The sequence below is a fragment of the Ochlerotatus camptorhynchus genome, unplaced genomic scaffold (assembly GCF_037179485.1).
Source record: "Ochlerotatus camptorhynchus isolate MF236.1 unplaced genomic scaffold, CSIRO-AGI_Acam_v1.1 ptg000015l, whole genome shotgun sequence".
Classification (NCBI taxonomy): Eukaryota; Metazoa; Arthropoda; class Insecta; order Diptera; family Culicidae; genus Ochlerotatus; species Ochlerotatus camptorhynchus.
Window position 1 is genome coordinate 1 of NW_027040507.1, and position 18,720 is coordinate 18,720.

Sequence of the window (18,720 nt, forward strand, 5' to 3'; positions counted from 1 at the left end):
CGTCGTCCGGGTCCGACACCAACACCTGTCCTGCATCGACACACGTAGCTGTTCCGGTTGGGCGCTTTCCGCACAATTGCGATTTATGAAGCTGGAAAGGGTGCGTCCGCTGGCAGTCCGTGTTGTACAAGGGCAGAAGGTATTGGAACAGAACAGACTCTTCAGCTGAAAGGGTCAAAGGATTCTACGATTATTAGTTGAACATTAATGTACAGATCACAATCAGTACTCAGTTTGAACAACTTCATAACCAGAGGAGTGTGTGTTCGATTCATCCAAAGGCACGCTGGATACACTTTAGAAGACCATACGAACTTCTCATTTAGTACGATAAGAGCTATATCGTTAGATTTGTCGGTCTTATTATAGGCTTCGTGGATAATGGTGATGTTACCAGCAATGCCTAATCCACTCGAAAGTGGCTTCACTATGGGATGTATAGCATCGTCCAAGCAGCTAGCAGTCGTAATGACCATCTGTTTCGTAATGATCGAACCTAGACATCGGAACTCGAACTTATCATCAATATCCAAACCGATTTCGACCTACAATTGTAAATGTGTCAGTTGGAAAAGATCTTCCTATATGTTTTACAAATATACCAGATATCCAACGGGAAATTCCAACTCCAGCTCACGTAGCAAAGTTGGACATCTTACCAGCTCAGTATCTATAAAATTTCGCTGGTTTTTCTCGAGAACTTCAAGTGGGCAGCATATGACGGAAGCTGACGAGCAGAATGATACATTCCCAGCAGCCACCAACCTTCTCCAGTCGTCAGAGCATTCTGCAACGCTAACACATCGTCCTGGTTTCCTTTGGTCTACCACACAACTATCTCCCTCGACTAAGTTGTCATTCAGGAAAACAATATTGCCACCGTAAGTGAAATAGTCCGGCAACAGAACCGAACTTAGCCAATCGACGTGACTCGCCAAGCGGGTTGCGATCATGTGTTCCCCAAAACCACAATCTCTACCGAATTGAATCAGGGCGAGAGAATGTTGGTAATATTTTCCCTCTCTCAACTCTGCATATCCCAGAGGAGCACCAATAAGCAGGTCACAGGTTCCCGGTACCAGGAAGTAATCGTTGCCTAAGCACACGTGCTCGCTAGCCATTCCGTGTTGCATCCGAGTCAGATAGCGGTCGGAAATGATACAACTGGATGCATTGATTATGGAATTATCGGAATGGACCATTAATGGCGTTTGATCTGTATGGAAAACAAAATATCAGTCAGCGATGTTCTGCGGAATAAAAGAGCCACAATTGGACTTGCTGGTGTTTATGTCCGCATCCAATAGAAGGGGTTTGATGAGGTCTGTTCTACCGATGCCAGTCACTTTCGCCGTCGTTTCAGTCCAATTGAAGGCCATCCAGATACAAGAGTATTGAACTCCTGGTCTAAATATCAACAATGTGTCAAGCTTAAGCACTGCAATATTGTTGTAGCTCGATCCTTTGCGGTATCGGGGATGGATGTGAATTTTTATGATATTTATTACTGATGGTTCTACAATTTTACCGACGGGTGTTCTGCAAAATCAGTCACTATGTTGAAAAGTTGTTTAACTATGTGATCACACAAAATAGTACCCATTGAAATCTGTGCAGTCAGCCACCGTCAGCACTGTATCTTCATCGAGGATCATGCCGTAGCAGTTGTCATATCCCTCTACGTTGTGCCATCCCAATTTGACCATGTACCAAGGTCTATGACGAAGCTCAGTAAACACATACCAAGACGATCTTCGATCGGCATCCGTAGAATACTTGTCCAATCCGTCAGAGAAATCGCGATATTTGGCATATCGGTGAGCACACTGAGTCATATTGTAGGTGTTTTCTGTAAGTAGACATTTTAAAAAAGGAGGGCTTTTTCACTCCCAAAACCAAATCTCACCATCCACATCAGCACCACGTTTCCGCATTGTATCGATTATCCAGTCATGGTAAGGTGCCACCTTGGTGTAGACTCCTGGAGCGGACTTGCCACAAACCAGTCCGAACGATGTCAATGCAATAATAAATGGTGTCTGTCTAATGTTATGCATCAGTTTCACCTGCAGTGGTCCGCCAGAATCACCCTGTGTAGAAAACCGAACAAATCCTTAAAATTGTGTGCGTCTCTGAAGGATTATCTTAGCCCTACCTCACATGTATCGGATTTCTGGTGATGTGCACAAAGATGGTGATCTGCCAAGCCACGGTTCAGCTTACGGAGCGTTTCGTTATTGTAGAATTCGGAACAAAGCTCATTTGACATTGGCGCGAGCTTTGCTGATTGCAAGGTTGGTGAAAGATCCTTCCCTACAATTAAAATAAGAAAAGCACTTTTATCCAGAACATGTCGAGGTAACATCATAGTAACAGCCATGAAGTGAACATAAAGAAATCTGGTCCATGCTTACCGTATCCGAGCTTTCCCCAGCCTGCCGTCTCCATTTGCTTGAATCGAACTTCCTTGTCAGTCCACAAGCATGCGGGTACCAACTTGTCATTTATTCTACACATAAACATACTGAACATGTTAACAGAGAAACAATTGCAATCTACCTGTTACTATACATTGCCTTTTTCTCCAATCGCATCAGCGCTATGTCGTGATAATGCGCCGAAAAGCGATGTTCAGGATGACGGATGATCTCCACAATCTTGATCTCCTGACTAAACTCATCGTCAGTCGGATTATAAATGTTCAAGTCGGAAAATCTAACCACATCAGGTTTTCGATTGCTGAAATTGTTATGAAATATTATTAATCCCTGTAGCCTTCACCATGGAATCCAAACATCGAACTTTGAATCAACCGCACAGTGCGCTGCCGTCACCACAAAGTTATCCCAAATCAATGATCCGCCGCATTTAAAAAGAGTTTTCCCATCCGGTTGAATCCACCCAACGGCCGCTATCTGAACGAACGGATACTCGATACCACCGTGTTGTGATACGTTACCTCTGCTGACTTGCTGTTCATGAAATTCATAGAATCGCAGATGGCAATCTGAAGAAAAATTAAATTGATTCACCTCCGGTAGAATGTAACTTGCCGAGCAAAAACTAAAACAATAACTAGGGGAAATGTCTGTAATGTTGGCCTATGGATCTAAGATTGGGCCTATCGCTAAAAATCTGCTATTTATAAATTTTATCTAGATGAACGCGTTATTGGGACGTTATTTATCGATATTTTTGGTTGCTATTAAAAATTTAGTCGATTGCTGAATTCATGTATGGGCCCAAATTAGGGACACTTAGGCCGACATTACCTGCATTTCCCCTATATGGAACATGCGTAAAAACGACAGGCTTGATGGAACCTCGCTCGCGAGTTTGAAATGAGCCGAGCGTAGCATCTGAGGAGTCGAATCAAAGATATCTAATTAATAAGATGTCCCACTAATCAATGCCTTATACAAGGCATAAAGTTACCACCCTTATGTGATCGCAGTGCTATCTGTTGAGTGCACATTGAAACTGTTGGGAGTTCCCCGCCAACTTTACCACCAGGGCTCAATAACTGACAGGTGTCAGCATGACAGATGTCAACGCGGACGTTGATGATCAGCCGAGGGAAGAGGACGATATCATCATCGAAGTCATCATCATTACATTGCAATAGCAAGATTCTTACTTGTTTGTGATTGCTTTAATTTTCAATAATTACCACTTTACACGCAACAGAAACACTTGAGAAAATTATCACACATCCAAGCGCGCATCATGATGTGCTTGTAATATGTTATGCTTTCGAGCGAAAGAGTTTCCAATATACCACCGGTATAAGTAAGATGCCAATCTCTAATACTAATTGATGATTTGCGGAGCTGTTGTTCAACATAATCTTAATAAGCATAGAAGTAAACATGGGAAAAAACACCTTCCATCTCTCTAAAGAATTATTCCAACATCCCAGCCACTGGAAATACAACGTATCGAAATCATTGCTAAACGTAATAAAATATAAAACAGCAAAAAATGACATCTTCCATTTAATTCCACTTAATTAATTTTGGTATCCATGACAGATACGTATTTTAACTACAATGTGCAGTCTTCATCCGTGTCATTCTCACTTTTTTTTTAGTGGGAATGACACTGATGAAGACTACACATTGTAGTCGAAATACATGGATACCAATTTTTTTTTTTTCCTTTGGATTGTTTTTTCCGTCGCTCTTGTGTTCCGTGCTGAGCACCAGTACTACCGACGTGCCAGGAAGGCAGCTCCCACACCTGGACCCTACCTATCGACCCATCAACTCATGAACCGGGGAACAACGGCTTTACTTCCCATCCGAAGGAAGGCGTGATCAGAGATGTTATGCCTCAGAACATCCCGGCGGCGCCGACTGGGATTGAACCCAGGCCTGGCTGGGGTGAGAGGTAATCACGCTTACCACTACACCACCGGCACTGTTAATACCAAAATTAATTGAGTTAAATTAAATGGAAGATAACCTTTTTTGCTGTTTTATTTAAGCATTCCGCTAACAACCCAATTTCATTACTTCAGTAATAAAATATGCCGTTTTCTTTGGCCAACGCATTCCATTGAAAAATTACGTTGGAATAAACATTACTTTCCTATTTTATAACGTTGGAAGTATTTGACAACGCCGGTGAAAACAAACGCAAACGGGAGTAGCCGAAGCTCACGATGGGAAATACATAGGTGCCACAGTCGGAAGAAGTGTTAGTTTTTTTTTTTTTTTTTTTTTTTTTTTTTTTTTTTTTTTTTTTTTTTTTTTTTTTTTTAACTCTTTATTTGTTCCAAATTCAAAATAAATTACATTTCATTTTAACCTAGGTGCTCCAGTTACTGCAGTAACGTACCAGCCTTAATTGTTATGATATATATCTAAGTGTTTTTACATTGTTCATGTCTTGGCAATTCAGTATTTTAAACAGGTTTTTTAACCTGCATGTCAGTATAACAATTGATATCTTAAAACTAAAAACTAAAACTAAATCTTATCTAAGTATAAAGGGAATTAATCGTTGCAATTGAGGATTGCAACGATTTTTGCCTGAAATTATTAATTATTTTGTTGGACATTTGTGCTAAAGTCTCAACATTCGAAATTCTATGTACTTCGGTTGTACTGTACCAGGGAGGCAACTTCAAAATCATTTTCAGAATTTTGTTCTGAATCCTTTGAAGTGCTTTTTTCCTGGTAGTGCAGCAACTAGACCATATTGGCACAGCGTAAAGCATGGCCGGTCTAAAAACTTGTTTAAATATTAGAAGTTTATTCGTCAGGCAAAGTTTGGATTTCCTGTTTATAAGAGGATACAAACATTTTATATATTTGTTACATTTGGCTTGAATGCCCTCAATGTGATCTTTAAAAGTTAATTTTTGGTCAAGTATTAATCCAAGATATTTCACTTGGTTTGACCAGGAAATTGGAACTCCGTTCATAGTGACTATGTGACTACTACTAGGTTTCAAAAACGAAGCTCTAGGCTTATGTGGAAATATTATAAGTTGAGTTTTGGAAGCGTTGGGAGAAATCTTCCATTTTTGTAAATAAGAAGAGAAAATATCTAAACTTTTCTGCAGTCTGCTGCAAATAACACGAAGACTTCTTCCTTTAGCGGAAATGCCTGTGTCATCAGCGAACAAAGATTTGTGGCAACCCTGAGGCAAATCAGGGAGGTCCGAAGTGAAAATGTTATACAATATAGGCCCAAGAATGCTACCCTGAGGAACTCCTGCTCTAACAGGTAGTCGATTAGATTTGGAATTTTGATAATTTACTTGAAGAGTTCTGTCAGTTAAATAATTTTGAACTAATTTCATAATGTAAAGTGGAAAATTAAACTTTTTCAATTTAGCAATCAAACCTTCATGCCAAACACTGTCGAATGCTTTTTCTATGTCTAGAAGAGCAACTCCAGTTGAGTGGCCTTCAGATTTGTTTGAACGAATTAAATTGTTAACTCTTAAGAGTTGATGAGTAGTTGAATGCCCATGGCGAAATCCAAACTGCTCATCTGCAAAAATTGAGTTCGTATTGATGTGAAGCATCATTCTATTCAAAATTATCTTTTCAAAAAGTTTACTTATTGAAGAAAGCAAACTTATTGGACGGTAGCTAGAAGCTTCAGCTGGATTTTTATCCGGCTTCAAAATTGGAACAACTTTTGCATTTTTCCATTTATCAGGAAAGTATGCCAAATGGAAACATCTGTTAAATAATTTTACCAAGAAAGACAAGGTACTCTCTGGGAGTTTTTTGATGAGGATATAGAAAATTCCATCATCACCTGGAGCTTTCATATTTTGAAAATTTTTAGTTATAGACCTTACTTCGTCCAAATCAGTCCCCCAGGAATCATCAAAAATATTTTCCCGAGAGAAAATATTCAGAAAATCCCGAGCAACCTGATTCTCAATAGGACTAGTAAGACCCAAACTGAAATTATGGGAACTCTCGAATTGCTTAGCAAGTTTCTGAGCTTTTTCCAAATTTGTGATCAAAATTTTACCACCTTCTTTAAGCGCTGGAATAGGCTTTTGAGGTTTTTTCAAAATTTTTGTGAGTTTCCAAAAGGGTTTGGAACTCGGGTCTAATTTAGAAATATTATTTTCAAAAGTTTTGTTCCTCAGGGCAGAGAATCGCTTTTTAATTTGTTTTTGCAAATCCCGCCAGATAACTTTCATGGCAGGATCGCGTGTTCTTTGATATTGTCTCCTACGGACATTTTTAAGACGGATCAAGAGCTGAAGATCATCGTCTATTATAATTGAATCGAATTTAACCTCGCATTTTGGTACTGAGGCAGCTCTTGCTTCAACTATAGAAGTAGTCAGAGATTCAAGAGCATAATTAATTTCAACTTTGGTTTGCAAAGGAATGTTTGGATCGAAGTTATATTCCATAAATGTTCGATACTGCTCCCAATCAGCTCTATGGTAATTGAAAGTAGAGCTGTTGGGATTACAAATTATTTCTTGGGATATTTCAAAAGTTACTGGAAGGTGATCAGAACCGAAGTCAGCATGGGTAACCAATTGGCTACAAAGTTGACATGAATCAGTTAAGACCAAATCAATAGTGGAGGGATTTCTTGCAGAAGAAAAGCATGTTGGGCTGTTTGGATATTGAATAGTGTAATAACCTGCAGAACAATCATCAAACAGAATATTACCATTGGAATTGCTTTGAGCATTATTCCATGAGCGGTGTTTTGCATTAAAATCACCAATAATGAAGAATTTAGACCTATGACGGGTAAGTTTCTGGAGGTCACCCTTGAGAAAATTCTTTTGCTGGCCTACGCATTGGAATGGCAAATAGGCAGCTATAAACGTAAGTTGTCCAAATTTTGTTTCAACAGAAACCCCCAAAGTTTCAAAAACTTTGGTTTCAAATGAAGAAAGAATTTTATGTTTGATTCGTCTATGAATAATGATGGCAACGCCACCACAGGGTCCATCAAGACGATCATTTCTATAAATCAAGTAATTTGCGTCCTTCTTAACCTTATGGGCAGGTTTAAGGAACGTTTCAGTTATAACGGCAATATGCACGTTATGAACTCTTAAAAAGTTAAATAGCTCGTCTTCATTATCTTTAAGAGATCGAGCATTCCAATTTACAATATTTAATGCTTTAAAATACATTACTGAATTTTAAAGTCATGACAATATTATTTGCAAATTTTACTCCAGTTTGAATAGCATCAAACATGGAGTTAGATTTAAGCATATCAGAAATCATGTCAATTAATGAATTCTGTAAAAATTCCATTTTGGGGGCAGTAATGCTTCCTAAGTCAAAATTGTCAAAATTTCCATTAGAACGTTGGTTAGTATTTTGATTTCTACCCGCTGCAATAGCAGCATAGGTAGCTCCATTAACTCGCTGAACATTGTTAGCAGCGAGGGGAGTAGGTACAGATGAAACATTTGAAGCAGGGGAGATATTTGTACCTACGGGTACGAATGTAGAATTGGTTCCTCGCTGACCGTTGTTAACAGCAGAGGAATTTGTACCTGGTCGGAAACGTGGAGCGTTTCCTACCTGACGGTTAGAACGAGATTGTAGGATCGCTTTGCGAGTCTTACATTCCCAAAAATTGGATTTGTGGTTTTCACCACAATTTGAACATTTAAATTTCTTAGGATCTTCCTTCACAGGACAGTCGTCCTTTGCGTGAGAGGAATCACCACAATTCATGCATTTAGCTGGCATGTAGCAATTTTTAGTTCCGTGACCCCATCCCTGGCACTTACGGCACTGGGTGAGGTTTTGGAAATTTCCTCCAGTCTTCCTGAAGTGTTCCCACTTCACTCGGACATGGAGCATAAGGCTAGCTTTTTCTAAGGCCTTAAGGTTGTTTAGTTCACTAGACTTGAAGTGAACTAAATAAAAATCATTAGAAATCCCGTTGCGCGAATCGCCAGGACGGGATTTCATTTTCATTTTGATTACTTGGAGTGGCACAACTCCAAGTAATTTTGCCAGTTCATCTTTGATCTGATCCAGGGATTCACCACTGGGCAGTCCTTTCATGACAACCTTGAACACACGTTCAGTTTTGGTGTCGTAAGTAAAAAATTTGTGCTTCTTCTCAGTAAGATACTTGAGAAGACATTTAAATCCGTCCAAGGTTTCAGCCAATACACGGCATTCACCCCGACGTCCAATTTGTAGTGAAAACTTAACTTTCACGAAATTCAAAAGTTCCATGCGAAGAGCATGGAAATCGGTAGTGGTTATCACAATAGGGGGAATCTTTTCCTTCTTGGCATTAAGCCGGGAAAGTTTACTAGAATTTTTCTTGGATGATGGATCATTCTCATCATCCGTGAGCAAATCAAATTGATTACTCAAATTAATTTCATCAGAAGGGGGGTCAAGAGTTTGCCCCTTTCTTTTGCGTTTAGGCGCCATGGCGGCAGTAAATTTTTATCCAAATCGACTTCCAAGCAGATTACTATAAGAATCTGAAGGATCGAAGAGGAATTTTCCAAATCGATATCCAAGAAGGATTACCTCGGGTAGGGTCCAAACAAGGATCGAAGAGGAATAAGAGTTGAACAAGGTAGAAAATTTTTACAGGTTGAGCACTGAAAAGTGCTGTTTAAATTTGTTGTAGCTTTAGGTAGTAGTAACACTTCCTTCAGCAAAAAGCAAATAGATCCGCACGGCAAGAGAGCACGATGCGGACTGGAGAAGTGTTAGTTTGTTTACTTAAATGCACCATGCCCATTTTGTTATAGCATGTTTGCTATAAGAAATGCGCCTCGTGTTTATTAGCGAATTTCACATCAAAGATTGATTAATTGCGTAGGAAATCAGTTTGGAACGGCATTTGTAACCAGCATACACCTTCCGGTCGTATGAAACAGGTCAAAAACTGTCCAAATCCGCTGATAAAAATTTTTGTTTTGAATTTCTGTATAGCAAAATAGTGAACTTTTCGTGAACATTAACGGCAAAGAACTCACCAACACTGGGAGACTGTGAGTTCCTGCCCACCTGTCATTTCCCATCGTGGCCGAAGCTGAATGATGACGGTGAGTGATGACACCGCTTCGTGTTTTGATTTGCGCTGTACCGCCCGCTCAGTTGTGTGGGTTCGTACATTTATAGATGTTTGTGTGCGTGTTTTCTTCCAACGCAGCAGTTCAACGTTGTCTCGTCACAAACCGTTGGGCGCTGTTATCTGTCTCTATAAATTCCAAAGAGTGAAGGGGGTCTGGTAAAGCCCTATCCAGTAAGGGAATCAAAACCTACACCGACATCACGGCGATTGGCAGGTTTCGCTTCAAGGTATCGTTCGGAGCACCACAGGAAGCCAAAAAACTAATGGAAATCAACATGGAGGAGCTAAACCTCAAGTGTTACGTCCCGATAATCCTCAGGCAGACAGTGGGTTTGGCTAAAGGAATACCGAGAGATTACAGCGAGCAAGAATTGATGGAAGATCTGTTGTCGGAGGGCGAAATTATCAAAGTGGAAAGGATGAAGAAAATTGATAGCAACAAGAAGCTAACGGATACGGAAAACGTCAAAATCATCTTCCGAGGAAAGCAACTACCAGACAGCGTGTTGCTATACGGATGCAGGTTCAAGATTGAACTCTACCTGTTCCCGGCGAAGCAATGCTCAAACTGTTGGGGATTTGAACACAGGAGAGAAAAATGCTGGAGGACAACAAAATGTAAGGAATGCGGCGTTCAACACGAAGACGAAAACTGCAGGAAAAAGGCATGCATCAATTGCGGAGGTCCGCACAGTCCGACGGATAGCAAGTGCCCAGAGAAGGAAAAACAGGTACAAATCAACGGGGGAATGCAGTTGGAAAAATTGACGTACAAGGAAGCAAACGAGAAATGGAGACAAGCCAATCAGTTCGACTTGCTGTCGAATTTCGACGAGGAATTTCCAGATATGGGTGAGCAGCGAGACGAGCAGGGTCGCTCGCAGATAAACGCAACAAGTTCGTGTGGAAAAAAAACAGCAGAACACCACAGCAAACGGCGCCAGGCGACAAACAAGGAACTTACGCAGATAAAGTAAAGGAAAAGTAACACCAACGACAGTTCACAAAAAACCCACACAAAGCAACAGTTTTGGAAAGGACGATGATGGAGCTGAAGCATTTCTGGAGAAATCTGAATCTAGTCAGAAAGCTGATGAGACTGCAATCAGCCATCAACGCGGAGGTGGTTGGACAGGCAGCCTCAGAAGTCAACCTGGAGGAAATACTAATAAGGATAAGTTCCACACTGAACGAAATCATACAAGAATTCATGGAAGATCTAGCGGAGTGTACGGAATCGCCCAACAAGGAAACAGAAGAGCCCCTAACACACAATGATGGATAATTTCAAGATCATGCAATCCAACGTACCGAAACACGAGAAGAACTAGCGGTCTTCCTGGATAGAGAAAAAGTGCACATAGCAAGTCTGCAGGAGATATGGATCAAGCCAACGGAAAATTATAGAATAAAAGGATTCAGCATCGTCAAAAAATGCAGAGAAGAAGGCTACGGAGGTGTTGCCATTCTCATTAGTGAAAAACCAGCTACATATACCATAACAAATAAGAAAGCGAATTATCTTAAGCGATGGTGGAACCAGGACATACAATCAGCGTACAACGAAAAGAGGGAACAACTGAGAATCTACAACCGGAACAAAACGCTGGAAAACCAACTTGAAATGCAGAAGGCAAGGGCGGTGTTCAAGAGAATAGTAAGAAAGGAGAAAAGGAAACATGATACGGAACTAAAGGAGAAAATCGACGAATCGACGCCGGCTAAACAGATATGGAACATCATCAGAGGTCTAGATACAGCTTTAACAGGCAACAAAAGAGGGGCGGATACGAAAACGCCGAAAGAGATTGCAGAGAAGTTCATCTGGATGAATTACGAACAAAAAAAGACGGAGCTGAACACTCAACAACTTACCCTAGCACTGAGTACGGACGAGGAAGTAGAAGCACCACTCCAGTTCTCGGAATTCATGCGAGTTCTCAAGAGCAAGAAGGACCGCTCGGCGGCAGGCATGGACAACATCTCATACCACATTCTGAAATGATTAAGATGGGAAATCCTAATGGAAGTTTGCACACAGCTGGATCGATGGAAACAAAACAAACTAGTTTTAATCCAAAAGCCAAACAAGGACAAAATGATGTAGCAGCAAAACGAGGGATATTTAGTACTAATCAACGTGCTCCTGAAGACGATCAACACTATAGTAAAGGACCGACTGTACAAATACGCGGAGGATAACAACATATTTCCAGAGCGGTTTTCGTAAGAACTACTCGGCAATAAGCTGTGTAAATCATGTAATCAACTCGAGTGTTCACTATGCTGTCGACAAAAGCAGGCCACTCTCGATGTGTGCTACGCGATCGTCTGTTTTCTCGGCAGCAACCATTGTGTGGTCCTCCTCATTGTTCTTCATCAGCAGTTCTTTCGGTCGATGCGTCGTCGACTTTGGAAATCAACCGTTTCGTGATGAGCAGTGTTGCCAGTATTCCAGATTTATCTGGATTTTCCAGATTTTTAGACGTCTTGCCAGATACACAGACAGACCACGTATGTTTCCAGATTTTTTAAATATGTTCCAGATTTTCCCAGATTTTTTAAACATGCTGTTTAAAAATATCACTGCAATTGATTTACCCTCTAGCAAAATTAAATCCAAACTGGCTACTTTTATTATTAAAGGCCATCAACGTTGGACATTATTGGAATTTTAAGGTAATTTTGAAAATAATTCAATGTGAAGTGTGAGGTGAATCCTTGGGAAATCAAAGGAGAACTTCAAGTCAATTCTGAGCATAGTTCCATCCATCTTTGTGGGCGTCACCCGAACTTATGGCGTGACCCGTCGTTCAGGCGTACTGTGAGTGACACGAAGTGTAGGCAACCGGTGAACACTCGTGTTTATTTCAGTTACCGTGGGGACGTAATTTGTGATTAGCCCCGGTCCCTTTCAAATTGTATCATTATTTATATACGGTCCTTTTATTTGAAATGACGTTTCACATTCATCTAGTGATGGCCGATTTTCATTCGAATAATTGATTAATCGATTAACGAACCGAAAAGTAAAATATTTGTAATCGGTTATATCATGCCGATATAAACATTAACATCTCCAGAGGATCATCACCAATCGTTTCAAACATGCGTTGGACTCTCATTGGTGGAAAAATTGTAGCACGGCGAACAAAAAATAATCGATTAGTTGTTAATCGAGTAATTCAAAAATGGGACATCTCTGATTGTGGTGTGTTTGTTTTGATAAAAATGAGCGCAAAATTTAATCTCTACCGAGGGGGCAGCAAAACCACAAAATTACCTTGAATACGGGGGTTATTCATTGGATGAAAGGGACCGTGAAAGAGGACACTAAAATAGAAAGTTATTCTTCCGACAGCTTCATCTTTGGTGTAGGTTCGATTTCCGCTCCAGCCGGTGCAAATATTGGCAACCTAAAAAATTCCCTACTGGTCTACTGGGTGTACTCTACTCTACTCTACTCTACTCTAAGGAAGCCTTAGCGTGAAACTTCAAAGGCACAAATGTCAGCTTCCACAAAACATACTAATTTGAAATTGCTACTCTCTGTTTGTAGTAGCACAGCAAACAAGGAGTAGCAATTTCAAAGTTGTATGTTTTGTGGAAGCAGACATTTGTGCCTTTAAATTTTCACTCTAAGGCTTCCTTAGAGTATAACCTTAAATAAATTCCAGATGATCATGCTGACCGAGTTTTACGGGAGATTGGCACATCACTTTGATTTCAATAGCATTATGTTAAAAACAGGATTTTTTGGAGCATTCCAGATTTTTCCAGATTTTATATTTTAACTGGTCCAGATTTTTTTGAAAATGACCTGGCAACGCTGGTGATGAGTGTGTGAGTGCTGACCACGTTTTGCGTCCATTGCTGCAATGGACGCGCTCTGACCCTCGTTGGCGTACAACAATTTGCCATACAATGAAACTACTAGAAGCGGCTCCAGTTCTGATGGAGGAGGCTTTTTGGATAGCGGAAGATAAAGTGTTTATTGTGTTGTACTTTTTGACTATAGTTTTAAGATGTATTGTATAGTGACCAAGAATCCTCGGCTCTGTAAAGTTAATTCGGTTGAGCCTTATCAAATAAATTAATAAACATGTAATCAACTCGGTGAAGGAAGCCAAACAGGCCAAACAATATGCCTTAGCTGTGTTCCCAGATCTAGACAAGGCATTTGACTCGGTGAACTGCCAGACCCTACTAGCAACAGTAGCACAGGAAAAAATACGACAGCTTAATATCTTGTCCCCAGAAGCAACGGTGTCAATAAAAGTCAACAGCGGTCTCCCCCAAGGATGCCCACTATCGCCGTTGCTGTTTAACATCTATACAGCTGAACTTCACAAAATTGAAGAGGATGGAGTGGTATTAGTCGAGTTCGCAGATGACTTCACGGTATTCGTTTCAGGAGAGGGCCCGGAAATAATTGGTAGAGCAAATAGATTCCTGCATAAGCTAACAACAAAACTAGCCACACTTAACCTATCGGTAAATCCTACAAAATGCGCTGCGATCAATTTTAGCAAAATCAAGGACGAAAACATAAATATTAAAGTTTGCGGAGAAAAAATCGAACTTGCCAACACCCACAGATACAAACGGGCTATACGGTAGATCGAGGACTAACTCACAGAAAACATGTAGAGACAGTATCCAACAAAGCAAGCAAGAGCATAAATATGCTCCAGATGATAAGTGGAAAAAGGAGTCCAGCTAACTCAGAAACGATGCTGAAAATTGGCAATGCATTGGTACCATCGAAAATAGAATACGGGGCTTCAATATATGGGAACGCGACTAAAACGAATAGGCAAAAAGTAGAGACTGTACAAAATTCCTTTGTGAGAGTAGCGATGAGATATCTAAAAAGCACACCGGTAAATGTATTGTTGGCAGACTGTGGGCAATTACCGATGGAAAACAGACTAGAATGGTTTGCACTGAAGGAAACAATTAGGACGTCACACGACACGAACCCCAACAGGAAATTTACAGCAGAGGCATTGAATAACAAAAAAAGCAACGGCTCCTTCATCTCAGACCTGGCATGCGAGCACAGTGAGGTTATCCAACAGCTATCAACCAGTCCGGAGAACGTCCGGCAAATAATTCGTCAGCTGGAAAACAAATCGGCGTGGGTGAAAACAGGGATACCAGGAGTGGACAGCAAAAAAGACAATATCAAACCCAGAACAATGGAGAGGAGCAGCAAACGAGCTTCTGCAAACAACGTACGGCAAGGTCAAGAAAATATTCACGGATGCATCCAAGAATATCAACGGGACAGCGATCGCGGCAGAAGGCTGGACGGACAAGCTCTACAAAGCAGTAAAGATCAACATCAACACCAGCATAATGAACGCAATTGATAGCAATTCGCGAAGCAGTATCAATAGCCGAGAGCAAAGGTCATCATCACGGATTCGAAAAGTGCATGTGAGGCCCTAAAAAACAAAGAAAAATGCAGAACAAACCACATAGAAGACTTGGAACATAAACTGTACCACTGCATCAGGTGGCTGCACTCAAGGGCGAAGGCGCAAGTGCTAGATAGCATAAAACCGCTTTCTCAAATATTCATGGACCAAAAGATAGAAGAGCTGAAGAGTGTAACTCAAGTCCTGAAAGACATCAACATGAACATCTGAACCAAACGTATCGATCAGCAAAGCAACCTACAATCAAAAAATCAACATAAAACACTGAAGACAACCAAAGGCAAGATGGACCAACCCATGGTCTAAGCCTGACATAGCAGACAAAAAAAAATGAATGAGGTTTGCTGCAATTCATGTTCATGTTTTCTATCACACGCGCGCACCTCACGTCAAATCATCCTCTCGCTGAAGTTCACTCTTCCTCTCTCTCGAGGAGTTTTTCTTTACTTCTTCCATATTCCTGCCGCCACTCACTCGAGGTGAGGACTGGCTAAACTCGCAGGACAAGAATGTTTTAAACCTCCAGTGAGTTTGAGGAGTTTCAGCAAGCCTGGTGGATTATTCCAGTTTACCACTGTAGCGACAATAGCATTTTATCACAGACAAACAGGCATAACACTCATAAGTTGTTCATCGAACAAGCATTTAACGGTCAATTTGAAAGTATCTCAGTTGGTAGTACTGCCACCTGTGGCGCGCATAGTAAATTCCCTTGCATTTGACATTTACACACTACCGCCATCTGTTCAGCGTACTACCCACCACAGTGTACTCAACGATGGCGGTAATGTTTTAGCGACGATGGTTTACAATGAGAAATATTCAATGTTGTAACCGTTCTGTTACAAAGGTCCAATACAATATTCTAAATGTGCACCATGTGATCGATCATTCAAATAAATTTGTGTAACACTTGCGGTGAAACCCACTGGGCAGACGATACGGCCATGCTTAACGGCCGACTGCTGAATAAGGCGCGCATGGCCGCGGCAAAATGGTGACACGGAGTCACGGGTGATGAGCTGAAGGATTCTGCGATGCTTAGAGAACGGCCATCATTCACTTTATCTCAGGCGAGCGCGTAGACCAGAAGTGTCTGTGGCATACACTTTAACAGAATACAGTGCGAGTAGTGAATCAAGGTGAAGTGTAAATCACCAATTCAGCTGATTCAGGTAAAGTCGAAGTCATCATCTAAATTGGTCCAAGGCACTAATGGATGTTACCTCCTCGCTAGGACCTTTCTTTTTCAACCAATCAAATGGTTTTCTGGTTGGCGAGTCAAGGACCGCCATTGCACGCTACGGTCTAGGTGACATTTAGTTACCTTGACCTGAAAGTATAGGACATCGTTCTCGGGCTGAAGGCCCTAAACGCCAAGGAGAATTTCCCTTCCCGGTTCGACAGAGGGCGCCGTCGTCGACCGGCTTCGTCAGAAGGAAGCGCCTGTGCATCGAAACCATCTCCACAAACCGCTATACCACTACATCCGACGTCCGGTCAGCCTCGCTTCGTCCGCCATTGTCGGAATTGTACCGGAATTTCACCGAGCGGTGGTACCGCCATCTTGCCGACAAGATCGGCCTTTAATCATCCGCCATCGACAGGATCATTCCGGAACCACAACGAGCGCTCGCTGGTCTGCAGTCGTCGTATTCGCCATCGTCATCAAGGGTATGTGCCAAGAAAATCGATCACAACACCACACAATCCACACTATCGTTAATTGGAGAAAATACAGTGTTAAAGTTGATCCGAGCTGTGCTTCAGTTTAATTGAAAGCTTGAGTCAAAAGTTGAGTGCCTTTTCGTCCGCGTAGACCCTACAGTTTGCCCAGTAGTGCGCCGACTCTGAGACACAGTTGTTGTCGAGCAGAACATTAGTTTCAATGTATTCTGTCTGTTTGTCTGTGATTTTATAATAATTATCAACAAGATACACTTATAACATATACGCAGGCAAAAGAACGTAAGAATTCCATAAGAAACACTTGTCAATTTTAGCCATAAGAAATGAGTGTGAATTTCATTGATTTGCCTTATGAAAAATAATGTTGATGAAAAAATAATAAATCGGAGCAGACTGGAACTGAAAAACGGACGTTGAGGTTAGGGGGCCCGTATGTTGACCACTTGTCTTTCGACGCTTGTGAAAATGAAATGGTTAAAGGCGTATAAGAACTACCTCATGCTGCACGAAAATCATTCATAAGTCGCGCTTATGAATTTCATATATGTTGTTCATAAGTCGAGCCTTATGAAATTCTTAGGTCTATTTGCCTCAGTGTACGGAGGCACATAAACATAAGAATTTCGTAAGACTCGACTTATGAACGACACATTTAAATTTCATAAGCGTGACTTATGAATGATTTTCGTCTAACATAAGGTAGCTCTTATACGTCTATAACCTTTTATTATATCAAGCTTTGAAAGACAAGTGATCAACACACAGACCTCGTAATCTCAACGTCCATGGTTCGGTTCCAAACTGCTTCGTTTTATTATTTTTTTTGTTATCATTATTTTTATGAGGCAAATCATACTGATTTATTGTGGCTAAAATTCATAAGTGGAACTTATGGAATTCTTACATCCATTTGCCTCAGTGTACCACCGACAAACCGACATGAATGATCATACAAATTACAAAGAAATTTCTGCTAAAAGCACAAAACTGACATCTACCGCCGTATTCGCGGAAAATGTTTATCCTAGCCACGTACACGCGTACAAAATTTATGAGTTGGTTCGTGTCTAATCTATTTCGGACAAATTATTTTTAACTAGACAAAACATTTCTATGGTTTTGACAGATGGGATCGCTGCAAATTTGAATCGGCCGTTATGGATTCTCGATCAACAGTTAAGATTAAGTTTCATGTCGGTTTGTCGTTGAGTGTACTCCATAATATGGAACGATATTTTCAATTGCACAAGATTGATCCATTAAAGCCAACACTGAAAACGAAACCAGCTCATAGAGTAAGTTACTTTTACTCAGTTGAGAGTCACTTTTACTCATTCGGTTGGAGAAATTTCTTAAAGCATAGGCTACTCAGCGCATGAATAAACTACGCTTTTACAAATATCTCCGTACGAATGAATAAAAGTGACTCATTCTTTGGATAAGATTCGTTTTCAGTGCATGGAATGAAGTCCAAAAAGGTACTCTTACCGTCCAATGTGGTTCGCTCATCTGGGAACAATAGTGACTCTCCTGGATGTGTGTTAGCCCAAGCTAAAAGAGATTTTAAAGGAAATAGAAGTTTAGTTGATCTAATGGCATCGTTTTCAAATCAAACTATTCACCAAAGTTCAGTACATTGCCTAGCAGTACTACGATGCACATTCGTTTCCTGATCATTATCGACATGTCTGCCTTGCCTTCAGTTGTTTGCAACACCCGTTAGTTGTACTGCCAAAGTGAAACTGAGGATGCATCGCATTGCAAAACACTAAGACAGCATCTCTTGCTCTACTCCTCAATAAAAGTGACCGTAACACACTATCAGTGACGCAACACAAATAATAAATTCCCCCACTGCCAGCATGTAAAACCGCAATTGACTCAGGAATAACAAGGCTAGGTATTTTAAATCCGCATGTGTTGACGATCACTGCAAAAAGTCCAATGATTTATCGATTCTCGTCTTCGAATTTTTCTAAGTGCATTCCGGCTATTTTCTTAACACAGTTCGTTGGATGCAAGT

At 40.8% G+C, this 18,720-nt stretch overlaps 2 protein-coding genes across 2 annotated transcripts; one reads left to right on the top strand and one right to left on the bottom strand.

Moving 5' to 3' along the window:
• Window positions 1-3: 3 nt before the first annotated feature.
• LOC135701735 (uncharacterized) lies at window positions 4-18,453 on the bottom strand (the record flags this gene model as incomplete). Its single annotated transcript, XM_065222608.1, has 12 exons — window positions 18,320-18,453; window positions 18,186-18,248; window positions 2,803-3,007; window positions 2,572-2,739; window positions 2,415-2,509; window positions 2,156-2,313; window positions 1,907-2,090; window positions 1,600-1,849; window positions 1,283-1,539; window positions 603-1,216; window positions 230-545; window positions 4-165 (listed from the first exon to the last, which is right to left on the bottom strand). Coding segments are annotated over exons 1-12 (2,536 nt in total), but the record flags the coding sequence as incomplete, so codon positions are not given.
• On the top strand, window positions 9,543-10,541 carry LOC135701619 (uncharacterized). The gene is made up of 2 exons (XM_065222460.1): window positions 9,543-9,595; window positions 9,713-10,541. The coding sequence occupies exons 1-2, from the start codon at window positions 9,543-9,545 to the stop codon at window positions 10,539-10,541; spliced, it is 882 nt and encodes a 293-aa protein (XP_065078532.1).
• Window positions 18,454-18,720: the final 267 nt, after the last annotated feature.